The 20,710-nt window shown below is 42.9% G+C and overlaps 1 protein-coding gene across 1 annotated transcript in view; it reads left to right on the forward strand.

Moving 5' to 3' along the window:
• LOC109892432 (zinc finger SWIM domain-containing protein 6) overlaps positions 1-15,588 on the forward strand; it is a 75,728-nt gene extending 60,140 nt beyond the window's left edge. Inside the window, exons 9-14 of the mRNA XM_020484955.2 lie at positions 3,267-3,527; positions 3,629-3,764; positions 6,219-6,376; positions 6,510-6,673; positions 9,310-9,391; positions 11,345-15,588. Coding sequence (XP_020340544.1) covers positions 3,267-3,527; positions 3,629-3,764; positions 6,219-6,376; positions 6,510-6,673; positions 9,310-9,391; positions 11,345-12,207 — 1,664 coding nt within the window. The 3' untranslated portion in view covers positions 12,208-15,588. The remainder of the gene's footprint in view (positions 1-3,266; positions 3,528-3,628; positions 3,765-6,218; positions 6,377-6,509; positions 6,674-9,309; positions 9,392-11,344) is intronic.
• Positions 15,589-20,710: the final 5,122 nt, after the last annotated feature.

Here is a 20,710-nt window from a genome sequence, read left to right on the forward strand (position 1 = left end):
CAGGGTTTTTCCTTATTTGTACTATTTTCTACATTGTAGAATAATAGAGAAGACATCGAAACTATGCAATAACACATATAGAAAAGTAAAGCACCCCAAACCATCACACCGCCTCCTCCATGCTTCACAGTAGGAACCACACATGCTGAGATCATCGGTTCACCTACTCCGCGCCTCACAAAGACACGGCGGTTGGAACCAAAAATCTCAAATTTGGACTCATCAGACCAAGGACAGATTTCCACCGGTCTAATGTCCATTGCTCGTGTTTCTTGGCCCAAGCAAGTCTTTTCTTATTATTGGTGTCCGTGCTTCTACACCTGCATTACTTGCTGTTTGGGGTTTTAGGCTGGGTTTCTGTACAGCACTTTGTGACATCAGCTGATGTAAGAAGGGCTTTATAAATACATTTTATTTGACAGTACTGGTTTCTTTGCAGCAATTTGTCCATGAAGTCCTGATTCAACCAGTCTCCTCTGAATTGTTGATGTTGAGATTTGTCTGTTACTTGAACTCTGTGAAGCATTTATTTGGGCTGCAATTTCTGAGGATGGTAACTCTAATGAACTTATCCTCTGCAGCAGAGGTAACTCTGTGTCTTCCTTTCCTGTGTCGGTCCTCATGTGAGCCAGTTTCATCATAGCGCTTGATGGTTTTTGCGACTGCACTTGAAGAAACTTTCAAAGTTATTGACATTTTTTGGCTGACCTTCATGTCTGAAAGTAATGATGGACTGTTGTTTCTCTTTGCTTATTTGAACTGTTCTTGCTATAATATGGACTTAGCCCTATTTGGTAAAAGACCATCTTCTGTATATCACCCCTACCTTGTCACAACACGAGGTGTGTGTATACAGTGGGGCAAAAAAGTATTTAGTCAGCCACGAATTGTGCATGTTCTCCCACTTAAAAAGATGAGAGAGGCCTGTAATTTTCCTCATAGGTACACTTCAACTATGACAGGAGGTGACTGTATTGTAGGTTATTATAGTTTTGTGTTTTTATTTCTATTTGTTTTTAAGGTTTTATTTGAAATTCAGTTTAGTTTTAGTCTGTTTTCAGATCCACTTTCTGCGTTTTTTTTTGTTTTTATAAAAATGTATTTAGTTTTTATATTATTTCGTTTTTATGTTATTGACAGAAAGAAGCCTATCCAATACACTGTTTGTGGGGGGATGTCACTTCTTGCCACTGTGGGGCAGTAATGTATAAGGTGATGGGTCAGGTCATAGGTTAGGTTTAAAGGTAGACTCAGTGAGATGACGTAGATACATGAAGTAAACAGTAGTAGTGGGTCAACAACCAGGAGCGTTGAAGCGTGAAGCTAAATTCTTCACTGTTTTGGTCCAATAGCTACCAGGTTGTAGTAGCGTGAAGCTAAACTTCTTCACTGTTTTTGGTCCAATAGCTACCAGGTTGTTGAAGCGTGAAGCTAAATTCTACACTGTTTTGGTCCAATAGCTACCAGGTTGTAGTAGCGTGAAGCTAAACTTCTTCACTGTTTTTGGTCCAATAGCTACCAGGTTGTAGTAGCGTGAAGCTAAACTTCTTCACTGTGTTGGTCCAATAGCTACCAGGTTGTAGTAGCGTGAAGCTAAACTTCTTCACTGTTTTTGGTCCAATAGCTACCAGGTTGTAGTAGCGTGAAGCTAAACTTCTTCACTGTTTTGGTCCAATAGCTACCAGGTTGTAGCAGCGTGAAGCGAACCGGTGCATATGCGCAGATACTCGGTCTTGCATCGTGCTCATCTCAAAAGTCGCGTTGGAGCAGATCACTTTTGTCAAGTCGGTGCCTTTTTAAAGTGGAGGAAAAAATTGCCAGACATGTCGACTGCATGAACTTTACAAAAATGATGTGGTCTAAGGTGAAGTTTTGACTTCAGTCGATTGCAAGTTTTTGCAGTTGCTCCTCAGACTTCATCCTGCAGCCATCGCCTTCAGAGGCTCTATTGTCAACTAATCTTTAGGGTGTTTTTGTTTGACCCACACGAACGTGACCAAACACATGACTGAAACAGGGACTAATTTTCCTTCATTTATGTGTACAGTGGATATATACAAATAAATATGATTTGACGCTCTCTCTAACCGATTCTGCAAGGTGTACATACATAATCATATTATGTTTTCAGTTTGTGATATGGGGGTGGGACATTATGAAGAAAACCTTTCTATAAACAGTGGCAACACCGCCATGTTGATCTGAGCCTTGCTGTTAGAAAACCACATTAGTGTCCGACTGTTGCAGTCACCTCCCCCGACTCCACTCCTTCACCTTTTGTCTACAGTTGGGTTCTTTAGCCTTGCCACTCCAATGTGCCCAATCTCTGCCGGGCTGCTCGTTATCTCGATGAGTCTATCTGTAAATTATAAAGTCAATCTCAATGCCCCCTCCCCCGCCAGATTCAGAAGCTTGAAAACCCTATTAGAAAAAAAGCTTGACAACCCCATTCGATTTTTGCCTCAAACTAAAACTGAAAATAATTCAAGAGGGTTTTAATTTTGTTTTCGAGTCAAAGATAATAGTAGTGGTTTTTTTTATTTAAAAAAATTACAGATTTGTTCATTATTTATATTTCGGTTGAGTTTCAGTTTTAATTTACTATAATAACCTCACTGTATTGAATCTGACAGATTGATCCACAACCTTGCTGTATTGATTCTGACAGATTGATCCACAACCTTGCTGTATTGATTCTGACAGATTGATCCACAACCTTGCTGTATTGAATCTGACAGATTGATCCACAACCTTGCTGTATTGATTCTGACAGATCTATCCACAACCTTGCTGTATTGATTCTGACAGATCTATCCACAACCTTGCTGTATTGATTCTGACAGATTGATCCACAACCTTGCTGTATTGATTCTGACAGATTGATCCACAACCTTGCTGTATTGATTCTGACAGATTGATCCACAACCTTGCTGTATTGATTTTGACAGATTGATCCACAACCTTGCTGTATTGATTCTGACAGATTGATCCACAACCTTGCTGTATTGATTCTGACAGATTGATCCACAACCTTGCTGTATTGATTCTGACAGATTGATCCACAACCTTGCTGTATTGAATCTGACAGATTGATCCACAACCTTGCTGTATTGATTCTGACAGATTGATCCACAACCTTGCTGTATTGATTCTGACAGATTGATCCACAACCTTGCGGTTTCACTCTATTAGATGACATTTCAAAGATGTGCTGTTTTTTTATGTGGTTTCTTTTGTTCTTTTGTTTTTTTTCTTTCTTTCTACAGGCTCTGTGAGTTCAGCCAAAAGGTTGGAGCCCCACCTCTTCCCAGCACAACACTTCCTGGACGATGGCCAATCGTTCGTAGCACTGGCTGTAGAGACGGCTCTGATTGGCTTAGGGCAGCAGAGGGTGATGCCTGACGGCCTATACGCTCAGGAGAAGGTGTGTCGCAACGAAGAGCAGCTATTGGCCAAGCTCCAGGAAGTGGAACTGAACGATGCCCTGGTCAAGATCTTTCGCAAGCAAGCAGTCTTCCTGCTAGAGGGTGAGGGGGAGACACACACACACACACACACACCCTCTCTCTCTACCTCTCTCTCTACTTCTCTACCTCTACTCCCTAACCCTGTATTCGGTCTCCTGTAGCTGGTCCATACAGTGGTCTAGGAGAGTTGCTCTACAGAGAGAGTGTTCCCATGCATACTTTCGCCAAGTATCTCTTCACCTCCCTACTACCTCACGACGCTGAACTGGCGTACAAAATTGCACTGAGAGCCATGAGGTGAGTACAAAACGCACACACAAACCTGTATCACAAATATAACACTTCAGTTGAAAAAGGAGCTCAGCCTCATTTGAGTCTCAAATTCTGTGTGTGTGTCTGTGACGAGACAGGAAGCTATCCTTATTAAATAATTAAACACCACTGAAAATGGTTGAATAATAGTTTTATTTATATATCAACTCAGCAAAAAAAGAAACGTCCCTTTTTCAGGACTCTTGTCTTTCAAAGATAATTCGTAAAAATCCAAATATCTTAACAGATCTTCATTGTAAAGGGTTTAAACACTTGTGTCCCATGCTTGTTCAAAGAACCATAAACAATTAATGAACATGCAACGGTTGTTAGGATACTAACAGCTTACAGACGGTAGGCAATTAAGGTCACAGTGTCTGCTTATCTGCGCGAACGTGCCTTATGCGTGCTGCAAGGAGGCATGAGGACTGCAGATGTGGCCAGGGCAATAAATTGCAATGTCCATACTGTGAGACGCCTAAGGCAGCACTAAAGGGAGACAGGACAGACAGCTGATTGTCCTCACAGTGGCAGACCACATGTAACAATACCTGCACATCGTCGGTACATCCGAACATCACACCTGCGGGACAGGTACAGGAATGGCAACAACTGCCCGAGTTACACCAGGGACGCACAATCCCTCCATCAGTGCTCAGAGGCTGGACCGAGGGCTTGTAGGCCTGTTGTAAGGCAGGTCCTCACCAGACATCACCGGCAACAACATCGCCTATGGGCACAAACCCACCGTCACTGGACCAGACAGGACTGGCAAAAAGTGCTCTTCACTGACGACTCGCGGTTTTGAATCACCAGGGTGGATGGAGGTGGAGGGTCCGTCCTGGTCTGGGGCTTTGTCACAGCATCATCGGACTGAGCTTGTTGTCATTGCAAGCAATCTCAATGCTGTGCGTTCCAGGGAAGACATCCTCCTACCTCATGTGTTATCCTTCTTGCAGGCTCATCCTGACATGACCCTTCACATTGACAATGCCACCTGCCATACTGCTCATTCTGTGCGTGATTTCCTGCAAGACAGGAATGTCAGTGTTCTGCCATGGCCAGCGAAGTGCCCAGATTTCAATCCCATTGAGCATTTCTGGGACCTGTTGGATCGGAGGGTGAGGGCTAGGGACATTCCCCACAGAAATGTCCGGGAACTTGCAGGTGCCTTGGTGGAAGAGTGGGGTAGCATCTCTCAGCAAAAACTGGCAAATCTGGTGCAGTCCATGAGGAAGAGATGCACTGCAGTACAGCTGGTGTCCACACCAGATACTGACTGTTACTTTTGATTTAGACCCCCTGTTTGTTCAGTGGCACGTTATTCCATTTCTGTTAGTCACATGTCTGTGGAACTTGTTCAGTGTATGTCTCAGTTATTGAATCTTATGTTCATACAAATATTTACACACGTTAAGTTTGCTGAAAATAAACGCAGTTGACAGTGAGAGGACGATTATTTTTTTGCTGAGTGTATGTGTGTGTGTGTGTGTGTGTATATGTGTATATATATTGATGGAGAGATATACACTGAGTGTAGAAAACATTAAATACACTTTCCTAGTATTGAGTTGCACCCCCTCATTTTGCCCTCAGAACAGCCTCAATTCTTTGGCCCATGGACTCTACAAGGTGTCGAAGCGTTCCACAGGGATTCTGGCCCATGTTTACTCAAGTGCTTCCTACAGTTGTGTCAAGCTGGCTGGTTGTCCTTTAGGTTGTGGACCATTCTTGATGCACATGGGAAACTGTTGAGTGTGTAAAACCCAGCAGCGTTGCAGTTCTTGACACAAACTGGTGTGCCTGGCACGTTCTACCATACCTTGTTCAAAGGCACTTAAATATTTTTGTCTTGCCCATAAATCTTTTTGTCTTGCCCATAAATCTTTAAGTCTTGCCCATAAATCTTTTTGTCTAGCCCATAAATCTTTTTGTCTAGCCTATTTACCATTTGAATGGCACATACACAATCCATGTCTCAAAGCATACAAATCCTTGTTTAACCTGTCTCCTCCCTTGCCTCTTCACTGTGGATTTAACAGGTGGCATCAGTAATCCACCTTTCACCTGGATTCACCTGGTCAGTCTGTCATGGAAAGGGCAGGTGTCCATAATGTTTTGTACACTATTTTATGACGTGGGGTTTCCTTTGGGTGTCTTTCTACATTTACAACTTTATTTAATGTTGCCCATGTTAAACTCCTGAATTGTATTATATTTAAATCTTTATTTTCAACAATACAGTCTAGAATCAGCATCAGATATAGCAAGTGGTATGAAGACTTTCTATTTCTGACCTCTGCTTTAACAGATGCACTGAATCTTGCAGAGAGACCAGGATTTCCCATAAGCCTTAGAAGACCCCTTAAAGGCCCATGTTTCCTTATTAGAGGCAAAACAGTTATATTAAACATCAGTGTATTAAATGTGTGTCTTTAGGTTACCGGTCCTGGAAACCACGGCTCCATCAGGTGATCTATCCAGACCTCACCATATAGTATCTATGGTCCCTAACCGCTACCCTCGCTGGTTCACTCTATCTCACATAGAGTCACAACAATGTGAACTGGCCTCCACCATGCTTACCGCAGCCAAAGGTATGTACACAAACAAACGTACTGTATGTACAAACACACACACTGTACAAACACAAAAATACACACATGCTCAGATAATGTTTACTATCTTTTCTGCAAATAGGTGGTTTTATATTGGTTTTTTGTCTCTCAGGCGATGGGCGTAAGTTAGAAACGGTTTTAGAGTCCATCCAGAAGAACATCCACTCCTCGTCTCACATCTTCAAACTGGCTCAGGATGCCTTCAAGATCGCTACTCTGATGGACAGCCTGCCAGACCTCACACTGCTTAAAGTCTCACTGGAGCTGGGCCTTCAGGTAACATATACACTACCGGTCAAACAGTTTAGCCCCATTTTCCCAGTTTTTATAGACATTTAAGCAGTTCAAGTCCAGTGAATAACCTGAAATGGTACAAAGGTAAGCGGTAAACTGCCAGAGGTTTAAAAAAAGTTTAGGTTACCAAAAACTGATAATGTACATTTCACAGTTATTTTAAAAGGCCTTTTTCAGGGAACAAGTAATGGGTTAACAACTTACAGCTGTTCTGCAGCGATGGAAGTAAATTAAGCCTTGAAAGTTGATGCTAACAATTCCTACATGTGTCCCAACTTTTGTTGATTACTTACAAGCCCTCTGTCTGTATTAAAGCGGTGTTGGAACAGACTGTTACTACACCCTCATTATTTTGAAAGTATTGTACTACCGGAAGTAGTATATTGCCATCATAATGGAGAGAAAAAGGCAATTAACAAAGGAAGACTGACAGACCATTATAATCCTTAAAAGTGTAGGTCTTTCCTTTCGAGAAATTGCAAAGAAAGCCAAGGTGTCAGTGAGTACAGTTTACTACACCATCAAAAGGCACTTGAAACTCTGACAAGAAGAGGTCTGGCAGATCCAAAGCCACAACAGAATCAGAAGACACGTTTCTTAGAGTCAACAGCTTGGGTGATAGGCGATTCGCAGGACAACATCTTCAAGCACAGCTTAACACTGGTCGAGGTAATCAAGTCTCAGTTTCAAGTGTGAAGAGAGGACTTCGAGCTGAATGTTTGACAGGTCGAGTGGCAGTAAGAAAGCCATTGCTAAATATGAAAGAGTCTTGACTGGGCCATGAAGTACTGCCAGTGGACTACTGAAGACTGGAAGAAGGTCTTATGGACTGATGAATCAAAATGTGAAATCTTCGGTTCATCACGCAGGGTTTTTGTATGCCATTGAGTAGGCAAAAGGATGGTTCCTCAGTGTGTGACACCAACTGTCAAACATGGAGGAGGAAGCGTGATGGTCTTGGGGCTCTTTTGCTGGATCCAGAGTCGGCGACTTGCACAGAGTGAGTGGCACCCTGAACCAATACGGCTACCACAGCATTTTGCAGTGCCATGCAATACCCTCTGGTGTACGTCTAGTTGGTCAGGGATTCATCCCACAGCAAGATAATGACCCAGAACATACCTCCAGGCTATGTCACAACTACCTTAGAAGAAAAGAACAAGACTGTAGTCTTCAAATCATGGAATGGCCAGCACAGTCTCCAGACTTAGACCCCATCCAGCTGGTTTGGTATGAACTGTGCAGAAGGATCGACAGTAAAGCAACCTACAAGTGCAACACATTTGTGGGAACTTCAGAAACAGTGTTGGGAAGGAATTTCCGTAGAAAGAATGTGTTCGGCTGTATGTCTGCAAAAGGTGGCTACTTTGAGTCAAAAGTGTAGATTGCATTCTGTTAAACAAAACGATTACATAATATTTTTGTTTACTTGTTCTATGCTTTAATTTGAGTACGTTAAGACATTACACTGTGTCAATTTTCATTAACAAATGTAGGTGTTCTAAAACTTTTGACCGGTAGTGTACACAGACGGACAGACGGTTGGTCAGTCAGTCGAAGTCTGCATACACCGTAGCCAAATACATTTAAACTCAGTTTTTCACAATTCCTGACATTTAATCCTAGTACAAATTCCCTGTTTTAGGTCAGTTAGGATCACCACTTTATTTTAAGAATGTGAAATGTCAGAATAATAGTAGAGAGAATGATTTATTTCAGCTTTTATTTCTTTCATCACATTCCCAGTGGGTCAGAAGTTTACATACACTCAATTAGTATTTGGTAGCATTGCCTTTAAATTGTTTAACTTGGGTCAAACGTTTTGGGTAGCCTTCCACAAGCTTCCCACAATAAGTTGGTGTAATAAGCTAGTGTAACGGAGTCCGGTTTGTAGACCTCCTTGCTCGCACCTTGCTTTTTCAGTTTTGCCCACAGATTTTCTATAGGATTCAGGTCAGGGCTTTGTGATGGCCACTCCAATACCTTGACTTTGTTGTCCTTAAGCCATTTTGCCACAACTTTGGAAGTACGCTTGGAGTCATTGTCCATTTCGAAGACCCATTTGCGACCAAGCTGATGTCTTGAGATGTTGCTTAATATAACCACATAATTTCCCTACCTCATGATGCCATCTATTTTATAAAGTGCACCAGTCCCTTCTGCAGTACACCTCCAATTGACTCAAATTATGTCAATTAGCTTATCAGAAGCTTCTAAAGCCATGACATAATTTTCTGGAATTTTCCAAGCTGTTTAAATGCACAGTCAACTTAGTGTATGTAAACTTCTGACCCACTGGAATTGTGATGCAGTGAAATAATCTGTCTGTAAACAATTGTTGGAAAAATTACTTGTCATGCACAAAGTATATTTCCTATCCGTCTTGCCAAAACTATAGTTTGTTAACAAGAAATTTGTGAAGTGGTTGTCTGGTGACGTCTGGTGAGGACCTGCCTTACAACAGGCCTATTTTGATTTTTACGAATTATCTTCGAAAGACAGGGTCCTGAAAAGGGACATTTATACTTTTTTGGTGGGTTTATGTTATATATATATATATATACGCAAGCAAACAAACACACCTCCCTAACCTGTACCTGTTCCTTTCTCCCCTGAAGGTGATGAGAATGACTCTGTCCACGTTGAACTGGAGGAGGAGAGAGATGGTACGGTGGCTGGTCACCTGTGCCACAGAAGTTGGTGAGTTACTATTCTAATGCTGTTTTCCAATGTGTGTGGCTGCAGAACAAAAGTATCCTGTTGTTGAATGGGTTCCCATTTCCAATGTGCATAATGTCAGCTGTGGTGTCAACTGTGGAAAACTGGTGAAACAGCTGATTGGCTGCTTTTTAGATAATTGAGAAGTAAATGGAGCAGAGGTATAAAGAAGGCAAAATCTAGGTATTTTCTTGATAACAGAGTCTGCTGGTGATCCCGCTAAATTCTGGAAAACTGTTAACTCACTTAAACCAGGAAACACCTTGACTTCCCTGCTGAAGCAAATTACATCGGAATCTGGGATCATCAGTGACCGAACTGAAATTTGTGCTGTTTTTAATAAGCATTTTATTTTCGCGGCTTTTCTTTTTGAAAGAAAACATGGCCAACATGATCCTGACCGGTCTATAGCAGATAGTGCAGATAAGACCTCATCTGTGACTTTTTGAAAATTAAAAACCGGCTTACTGTTTTCCACATCAGCTGAAGGCCGAGGGACTTATCTGAACTATCTGCTATAGATTCTATGAAATCATTAGGCGCTGACAATCTGGATCCATATTTACTCAACTGTGCGGCACCTATTATTGCTGGTGTAGTGACGCATATCTTTAATCAAACATTTGTCATAGGAAAGATTCCTAAATCTTGGAAATCAGCTTTTGTTTTACCACCCTCAAGGGAGGCGATGGTAGTGAATTGGATAATTATCGGCCCATCTCTAAGCTCTCCTGTTTGACAAAAATTCTAGAGTCATTAGTGAAAAGGCAACTACAATCTTTTTAACTGTTAACAATACTCTTTCTAGTAATCAATATGGCTTCAGACCTAAACACAGTACTATTACGGCCACTGTACGTGTTGTAAATGATATTACTAATGCCCTAGATAATAGAAAGTACTGTGCCTCCTTGTTCATTTATCTAAAGCTTTTGACACTGTAGACCATGCGATACTTTTGGGTAAGCTGTCGTCAATAGGACTGGGATTGGATGCCTGTTGTTGGTTTCATGACTATCTAAAGGATAGAAGTCATGCTGTTAGAGTCGACGGCATTCAGTCGGAGCCATTGGAGTTGGTTAAAGGGGTCCTACAAGGTTCTATACTTGGTCCATTACTCTTCACTCTCTACATAAACAGTATTGGTGATGAGATAAGAAAGTGTCAAATTAATTTATATGCTGATGACACTGCATGTTCTCTATCGCTTCAACGGCTGACCAAGCGTTGTCATTATTGGAGACAGATTTTAAGATATTACAAGGGTCTTTTATACAGCTGAAACTTGTATTAACTGCAAAAAAACAAACATTTTATGATTTTTAATATGTTCAGAGTTGGGTATGGCTGCCTTTTCCTGTTACGCTCCTTGCCTATGGAATAGCCTGCAGACTAAACTTTAACTTGAGACTCTTGTCCCCCTGTCGCCCATTTTATATATTTATTGTAGGATTTTTATTTGTGTATTGCTTGTTACTGTTTGGGTAATGCAAGGTCTTGTGCTGTTAGGGGAATAACCTGTTGGGGGAATAACCTGTTGGGGGAATAACCTGTTGGGGGAATAACCTGTTGGGGGAATAACCTGTTGGGGGAATAACCTGTTGGGGGAATAACCTGTTGGGGGAATAACCTGTTGGGGGAATAACCTGTTGGGGGAATAACCTGTTGGGGGAATAACCTGTTGGGGGAATGTAATCTGCTGCTGTATTTGTGTGTTATCTGTGATGGTTTTGTTTGTCTTGTGTAGTTTCTTAATCATTGTACCTAAACTGTATGTGTAAACATGTATACGCAGGGCCCAACTGTAAAAGAAACCTTGGTCTCAGTCTGTGTTCCTTGTTGAAATAAAGGTATTAAAAAAATGAAAAGCTGTGGTGTGTGTAGAACATATTTCCATGACCTAACCAGCTTCTCCTCTGCTCTCCACTGCTGTAGGTGTGTATGCGTTGGACAGCATCATGCAGAGTTGGTTCACCCTGTTCACCCCGACCGAGGCCACCAGCATCGTGGCCACCACCGTCATGTCCAACACCACCATCGTCCGGCTGCACCTGGACTGTCACCAGCAGGAGAACCTGGCCTCCTCCGCCCGAACACTGGCCCTGCAGTGTGCCATGAAGGACCCCCAGAATTGTTCCCTCTCCGCCCTCACCCTCTGTGAGAAGGACCACATCGCCTTCGAGACGGCCTACCAGATCGTTCTGGACGCAGCCGTCACGGGGATGAGCTACACACAGCTCTTTACAATAGCCAGGTACATGGAGCACAGAGGATATCCCATGAGGGCTTACAAGCTGGCCACGCTAGCCATGGCCCACCTTAACCTCAGCTACAACCAGGACACCCACCCGGCTATCAATGACGTGCTGTGGGCCTGTGCTCTGAGTCACTCTCTGGGGAAGAATGAGCTGTCTGCCGTCATTCCCCTGGTGGTGAAAAGTGTGAAGTGCGCCACTGTGCTGTCAGACATTTTGAGACGGTGCACATTGACCACGCCGGGCATGGTGGCGCTGCACAGCCGCAGGAACTCTGGGAAGCTGATGTCGCTGGACAAGGCTCCACTCAGGCAACTGCTGGACGCCACCATCGGAGCCTACATCAACACCACGCACTCTCGCCTCACGCACATCAGCCCGCGCCACTACAGCGAGTTTATAGAGTTCCTCAGTAAGGCCAGAGAGACGTTCCTCATGGCCCAGGACGGACACATCCAGTTTACCCAGTTCATAGACAACCTTAAACAGATCTACAAGGGCAAGAAGAAACTCATGATGCTCGTACGGGAGAGGTTCGGTTGACGAAGACTAAACTTAAAAACTATTGTGATTGGTCGATGGATGTATGGAGATTGAGAGCGATCACGCCCCCTTTTACTTGATTCTGCGTTTGTTTCCCTTTTAACTTAAAAAGTGACGGAAAAAGTGAAAGAAAAACCTGAAAACAACAAAAGGCCACATCGGTATTAATGTGTATAGACCCTATTTAGTTCACAAGCAAACAAAAAAGAAAATGATCATGTTGTGGAAGTGTGTGTGTGTGTGTGTGTCCCTTTATGTATAAAGACAGTGTGAAAGTGTAAGAGAGAGAACTAAAGAGAAAAATTTAATCTTTTTACACTGAGTATATGTTGTCCAGTGGCGAGGTCCACATAGCACTCCTGTCCCCCTCTGTTAAATGCTCACAGCTCAGAGACAATGAGACAGACAAGGCTTAAAACCAAACAGAGCAACTCCATCAGACGTGACCAGTACCTCGTACGGACCCAGCTTTATTCCCCCCTTATCCTTAGCCCTTCCTCACCCCTCCTTCCCCCACTCAGTGTAGTCAGTGTGTTTTAACAGTTAAATAACAACACAAACAGTTCACTATCCAGTTCAGTCCACTATTCCTTGTTTTATTTCTCTTTAGTAAGAGAGATCACCAACATCAGGCTGGCTGTGGCTTTAGTAACAGGGATCACCAACTCCAGGCTGGCTGTGGCTTTAGTAACAGGGATCACCAACTCCAGGCTGACTGTCTGCTGTGGCTTTAGTAACAGGGATCACCAACTCCAGGCTGACTGTCTGCTGTGGCTTTAGTAACAGGGATCACCAACTCCAGGCTGGCTGTGGCTTTAGTAACAGGGATCATCAACTCCAGGCTGACTGTCTGCTGTGGCTTTAGTAACAGGGATCACCAACTCCAGGCTGACTGTCTGCTGTGGCTTTAGTAACAGGGATCACCAACTCCAGGCTGACTGTCTGCTGTGGCTTTAGTAAAAGAGATCACCAACTCCAGGCTGACTGTCTGCTGTGGCTTTGGTAACAGGGATCATCAACTCCAGGCTTTCTGTGGCTTTAGTAACAGGGATCATCAACTCCAGGCTGACTGTCTGCTGTGGCTTTAGTAACAGGGATCACCAACTCCAGGCTGAGAGAGATAACTAACTCCAGGCTGACTGTCTGCTGTGGCTTTAGTAACAGGGATCATCAACTCCAGGCTGACTGTCTGCTGTGGCTTTAGTAACAGGGATCATCAACTCCAGGCTGACTGTCTGCTGTGGCTTTAGTAACAGGGATTATCAACTCCAGGCTGGCTGTGGCTTTAGTAACAGGGGTCATCAACTCCAGGCTGACTGTCTGCTGTGGCTTTAGTAACAGGGATCATCAACTCCAGGCTGACTGTCTGCTGTGGCTTTAGTAACAGGGATCAACAACTCCAGGCTGACTGTCTGCTGTGGCTTTAGTAACAGGGATCACCAACTCCAGGCTGACTGTCTGCTGTGGCTTTAGTAACAGGGATCATCAACTCCAGGCTGACTGTCTGCTGTGGCTTTAGTAACAGGGATCATCAACTCCAGGCTGACTGTCTGCTGTGGCTTTAGTAACAGGGATCACCAACTCCAGGCTGGCTGTGGCTTTAGTAACAGGGATCATCAACTCCAGGCTGACTGTCTGCTGTGGCTTTAGTAACAGGGATCATCTACTCCAGGCTGACTGTCTGCTGTGGCTTTAGTAACAGGGATCATCAACTCCAGGCTGACTGTCTGCTGTGGCTTTAGTAACAGGGATCATCAACTCCAGGATGACTGTCTGCTGTGGCTTTAGTAACAGGGATCACCAACTCCAGGATGACTGTCTGCTGTGGCTTTAGTAACAGGGATCACCAACTCCAGGATGACTGTCTGCTGTGGCTTTGCAGTGTTGTTTACCCTGATGCTTTAGACACGTGCAGAAACACACACACACGCGCATAGAAACACATAGTAACGGACACACTCAGAAACTCATGCGGTTGCAGGAACAACCTGTAAACACACACTTGCAGAAAAACACAATTATACTGTCATAGTGCTTGCGCTTGTGGAAACTTAGCAACTGTCAACATACATTCTCAGGGATTTCTCAACAAAAAAAGCAAAGGAAAATAAAAAAGAGAGAATGAGAGCATTTTATTGTACTGTATATATAATAGTATATGTCTGAATATTGAAAACAAATGTATACGTTAACTAATTTATTAAATCATATTCTATGTAATGCAAAATACTTGAAGCTGCAGTACCATGGTTTTTATAACCAAAACATATCAGAAGGACTTTTAAAACGTGTCGCGTTGCGTCATCAGGGGCCAGGACAAAGGTCAAAGGTTAGGGGTCATCTCAGTAGGACTGTTAGCTGGGCGACCCCAGAGAGACAGACTGACATCCACTGGACTGCTTGACAGGAACCGGCTGTTTGCAAAAAGGACATGGATGTTGTATTTAGTATGGACCAGCAAAATATATTAATCCTCCAGTTGAACACAGTTGTATTGGGCACCGTGGTATAAGAGGAGAGAAAGAGAGAGAAACTGCCCAGGAGCCTGATCAGTAATGCCTTAGCATTACAAATGGAGAACTCCGGCCCAGTGCCTACGAAGCCGTGAAAAAATCCCTGACTCTTTACTAATAATTAGCATAGTAATACGCTGTGGTGAAATTTGGTTTGTTCACGCATCATGTCTCCTTCCACAGTGTTCAAGTCACAAAAAATAATCTACATTATATGCAGAACAACCAATTAAAACATGTACTTGCCTCTACAACGAACCCACAACACGCCTCTTCTGTCGACTCCTTGACTTTGTGCAGGACAGAAAGTTGCTATGTTGGTCTTGACTGTTCAATTTTGTTTTGTTACGCTTTTTATATGTTTCTCCTTTTTTTACTTTTTAGTTATCTCTCTAGAATTATTCAATGAGAACAGCCTTCTTTCTTGCCTTGTCTTAACGCTTTAAAACAACCAAACGGGAGTTCTGACTACCAAACTTTGTTCATTGAAATGAAAAAGCCAACCAACTTTGGTTACAACTTTTAGTGTCTTTCATTTTTAGCTGAATGGTTCTGTGTTCTGTGCTTTAAAAAGCCCTTCTCTGTTTGTTTTTGGGATCAGAAACATTGTCTAGTGTCTCTTGTCCCCTCCTCCCCTAGAGGTTTGTCCATAGGTCCTTTGTCCAAAGACAAATATCATTCATGTTCCATTTTATTTATTATGATAGGTAAACGATTGTACTTCTTCAACCGTGTCAACATTGCTCATGTGTTAAAATTCAGATTTGATACACCAATATCAATTTATTTATGTAACTAAATCACTGTTTTTTAAACTTGTTAATGATTGAACTTTTTTGTTTGAATTAAAATTCGTTTTTTGAGAGGAGATCTTGTGTAGTGTTTATTTGCAGTTATTTTTTGAAGGTTCCTAGTTGTGCTATTTTACACACAGCGTCATCAGTGGAAAAAGGAGAAACACTGTTTTCCTTTCTTTTATCCCAGAATGTAAGTGAGTGAAACGCTGGACCTCTCCTGGGAAATGATGACTCCACTGAGAGTAGTAGTAGAAAGGATGTCAAGGTTTTTCCCTGCTCATTTGTTTCCTCAACAGTGTTAGTGTTTGCTGTATTTGGGGAGTATTCCAAGTGTTGTGTTCTTTATCACTCCTGATAATCCATGATGTTTCTAATAGAGAGATGTAAACATTCCACTCCAGGTGATTCTGTGGAATTCAAAAGTAGTATTTCCCCTAGATCTTTTTCTGTGATACAGGCTGGAGGCTTTAGTTTACTTGGTTAGATGACGTGAAGTGACTATGCATAGATAATAAATAGCGAGTAGCAGCAGTGTAAAAAACAAAAGGAGGGGGGGTCAATGTAAATAGTCCGGTGGCCATTTGATTAATTGTTCAGCAGTCTTATGGCTTGTCTTATTGTTGACAATGTTTTGACCCCCTCGCCCCAGTAGTCGTTCCATTCAAATCAATCACCACTGTCTGGATTTATTACCTGTGAAGTGTTTTGTATATATCAGTACTGACCACAGTAAATCCCCAAGCTAACAATGAGCTCAACTAAACAGGAACCAGTTAAAAGGGTTGGGGTTGAGATTAGGCCTACATATCTCCGCCTTCCTATGTATTTGGGAGAGCAAGATAAGACTGACCTCTTGTCCCTGAAAGGGAAAGGTCTGCACCTGACTAGTCAGGACCAGAGTCAGGACGGCACTGTCCCCTGTCAGGACTCTAACATGCACTTTTAAATAGATTTACTCCAAGATGTAGTGTTCCCTGTCTATTTGAGTTTGTAGTCCCCCCCCCCCCCTCTCAGAAGGTGTTAGAGAAACTGAGACTGGGGGGTTTCATGATAAATGAGCGTTACACACACACACACTTTGAATCGTATAGATGTACCTCTACATCTTCATTGTTTGTGGTTTTAGGCTGGGTTTATGGATAAGCACTGTGTGACATGCTGATGTAAAAAGGGCTTTTAAGTACATTTTATTTTATTTACAGTATCCATGTCAGTGAGTGTATCTCCTGTATAAATAGCCAGGCAGTGGGGAGTTTCTGTAACCCCATATCTGGCACCAGAGATCAGCTGGGACACACACATCCTGGCTGAACCAGACCATGACCCCATTCCTGTTCTCATTCCCGGGAATGCCACATGGTTCCCAGTCCATCTGGGACAGCAATGTTCTTTCTCTGCATCTGTCTTTCTCTCTCTCCAGATTTCTGTTATCTCATTACCTCTGGAAGAACAAACTGTTACAGCCTTGACCAGACAGAAGTTTGTGTTTATAGCTGAGGTAATACCACCTCAGTACTTACAACTATAGCTGAGGTAATTTCACCTCTCAGTACGGGAAACTATAGCTGAGGTAATATCACCTCTCAGTACTGGCAACTATAGCTGAGGTAATATCCCCTCAGTACTGGCAACTATAGCTGAGGTAATATCACCTCTCAGTACTGGCAACTATAACTGAGGTAATATCACCTCAGTACTGGCAACTATAGCTGAGGTAATATCACTTCTCAGTACTGGCAACTATAGCTGAGGTAATATCACCTCAGTACTGGCAACTATAGCTGAGGTAATATCACCTCTCAGTACTGGCAACTATAGCTGAGGTAATATCACCTCTCAGTACTGGCAACTATAGCTGAGGTAATATCACCTCTCAATACTGGCAACTATAGCTGAGGTAATATCACCTCTCAGTACTGGCAACTATAGCTGAGGTAATATCACCTCTCAGTACTGGCAACTATAGCTGAGGTAATATCACCTCTCAGTACTGGCAACTATAGCTGAGGTAATATCACCTCTCAGCACTGGCAACTATAGCTGAGGTAATATTACCTCTCAGTACTGGCAACTATAGCTGAGGTAATATCACATCTCAGTACTGGCAACTATAGCTGAGGTAATATCACCTCTCAGTACTGGCAACTATAGCTGAGGTAATATCACCTCAGAACTGGCAACTATAGCTGAGGTAATATCACATCTCAGTACTGGCAACTATAGCTGAGGTAATATCACCTCTCAGTACTGGCAACTATAGCTGAGGTAATATCACCTCAGAACTGGCAACTATAGCTGAGGTAATATCACCTCTCACTACTGGAAACTATAGCTGAGGTAATATCACCTCAGTACTGGCAACTATAGCTGAGGTAGTATCACCTCAGTACTGGCAACTATAGCTGAGGTAATATAGCTTAGGTAATTTCATCTCTCAGTACTGGCAACTATAGCTGAGGTAATATCACCTCTCAGTACTGGCAACTATAGCTGAGGGAATATCACCTCTCAGTACTGGCAACTATAGCTGAGGTAATATCACCTCTCAGTACTGGCAACTATAGCTGAGGGAATATCACCTCTCAGTACTGGCAACTATAGCTGAGGTAATATCACCTCTCAGTACTGGCAATTAATCTACTGTTTCTCCATCTATTCCTGGGGGATCCTGAGGGTGCACACATTTCTGATCCAGCACTAACTCATCTCATTAAATTGGTTCAAATCCTGTGTCTGCCGTCACACCCATCAGTCACTTCCCATCCTGTCTCTCATGGTGATGCGTCTCCTTCCTGCTACAGAAACAGCTGGTCAGAGAGGTAAGGAGAGAGGAGCTTTGATCTGTCTGTCAAGGGTCAACTTTATCCTACTCCTTTACATCACCACAGAGTCTGTCCAGACTCCAGAGGAAGGAGACTCTGTATCCATTTCAGTCTAACGACCACTGCACTAGTGGATGTCTGCATTCCACTTCCTCTCTGGACAGGAAATGACCCATTGTGAAAGTCTGGTGTTGATAGACATGTCTTGTTTTGTGATTTGTTTCACGGCAGTGCTTTGATACTTTATCAGGAGACAGCCAGCCCCTAAACACAACATTCTAGAATGAGGTGGAGAGCCGTTTAGCAAAGGTGGAATGGAGCCCCTACTGTGAGACTGCTACTGCCATTACTGGAGCTGTGCTGCTTGTTCAGACTTTTGAGTATGATTCTATTCTATTGTGCAACGTGGCTGTGGAATATTTTCTTCTTTTAACATTCCCTCTCAACTAAGCAATTCTCTGATCATTGCAGTTCTAAGGCATTCTCTGATCATTGCAGTTCTAAGGCATTCTCTGATCATTGCAGTTCTAAGGCATTATCTGATCATTGCAGTTCTAAGGCATTCTCTGATCATTGCAGTTCTAAGGCATTCTCTGATCATTGCAGTTCTAAGGCATTCTCTGATCATTGCAGTTCTAAGGCATTCTCTGATCATTGCAGTTCTAAGGCATTCTCTGATCATTGCAGTTCTAAGGCATTCTCTGATCATTGCAGTTCTAAGGCATTCTCTGATCATTGCAGTTCTAAGGCATTCTCTGATCATTGCAGTTCTAAGGCATTCTCTGATCATTGCAGTTCTAAGGCATTCTCTGATCATGTCAGATCTAAGGATAAAGCAGGTAGGAAAGAAGCCGTTCTAATCATACGTATACAACCAGGAGCTGAGAGCAATTTTACCTGCCAGCAAAAACTACAAATACAAACCAGCATAACCATTGATTGTTCAGAAGTGTGAATGTGTGATCTTTCTTTTGTAATTTTCTTTTGGCTGTAAATGAACACCACGCCTGTCCTCAGTACCATCATTATCTGTGGCTTGTGATCGACATTGGCCTTAACCACAGATCTAGGGTCGGATTTTCTCACCTACATCTAACCTTAACCATTAGGATGATGATTAAACATCTGACCCTGGAGCAATGGTGAGGCAGTCTACAGTACCTACTGCTGTTTGGTGTGAATGTATTGAATAGAGAGAGATGTAATGTTTCAGCAGCCTTCCTCATAATACATGTCAGAGCTGGAAGCGACGCGTGTGTGGTACAATGCTGTGTTATTTCTTTATCGAAACACACACACACACAAACAGACACACACACACCCACATCCACACCCACCTCACCATGAGACACAGTATTTAAACAAAGAGTGAACAGGGAATTCAAGAGGGGAATGAGCACGCACATATTGAGGATCAGTGTGGCGGATTTGTTGTTACCTACCCTTACCACCTGGGGGCAGCCCATCAGGAAGTCCAGGATCCAGTTGCAGATGGAGGGGTTAAGTCCCAGTGTCCTTAGCTTGGTGAGGAGCTATGGTGTTGAACGCTGAGCTGTAGTCAATGAATAGCATTCTCACATAGGTGTTTCTTTTGTCCAGGTGTGAAAGGGCAGTGTGGAGTGCAATAGAGATTGTATCATCTGTGGATCTGTTGGGGCTTTCTGGGATAATGGTGTTGATGTGAACCATGACCTGCCTTTCAAAGCATTTCATGGCTACAGACGTGAGTGCTATGGGTTGGTAATCATTTAAGCAAGTTGCCTTAGTGTTCATGGGCACAGGGACTATGGTGGTCTGCTTAAAACATGTTGGTATTACAGACTCAGACAGGGAGAGGTTGAAAATGTCAGTGAAGACACTTGCCAGTTGGTCAGCGCATGCTCGGACTACACATCCTGGTAATCCGTCTGGCCTTACGGCCTTGTGAATGTTGACCTGTTCAAAGGTTTAACGTATATGAAGATGGCACCGAAGAACATGGCTGATGTTTTACATTCTCCCAACCAATTGTGCTATTTTGTTATATTGTGTACATAATGTTGCTTGCTTATGTCTCTTATGACTGAAAATAACTTATGGACATCAAAAAATTACTCACTGCGGACTGGAAGAAACTTTTTCCTTTAATGAGTCCTGCTAGTCCGACAAGAAGGATATCCTGCTTTCACTGGAACAGGCCCAGATCCACGCCTTTCATGTGAAGAAAAGACTCCGGAAAAGGGGCCGAAGTTCAGACATCCTTCTGAAAATCCGGAGGCGAGCGAGTGAACTCCCACTGCTTCCATTCTTCTCGCTAACGTGCCATTGGACAATAAAATGGATGATCTACGAATTAAGATTATCCTACCAACGGGACATTAAAAACTGTAAC

This window comes from Oncorhynchus kisutch, linkage group LG6, assembly GCF_002021735.2.
Source record: "Oncorhynchus kisutch isolate 150728-3 linkage group LG6, Okis_V2, whole genome shotgun sequence".
NCBI classification, from domain to species: Eukaryota; Metazoa; Chordata; class Actinopteri; order Salmoniformes; family Salmonidae; genus Oncorhynchus; species Oncorhynchus kisutch.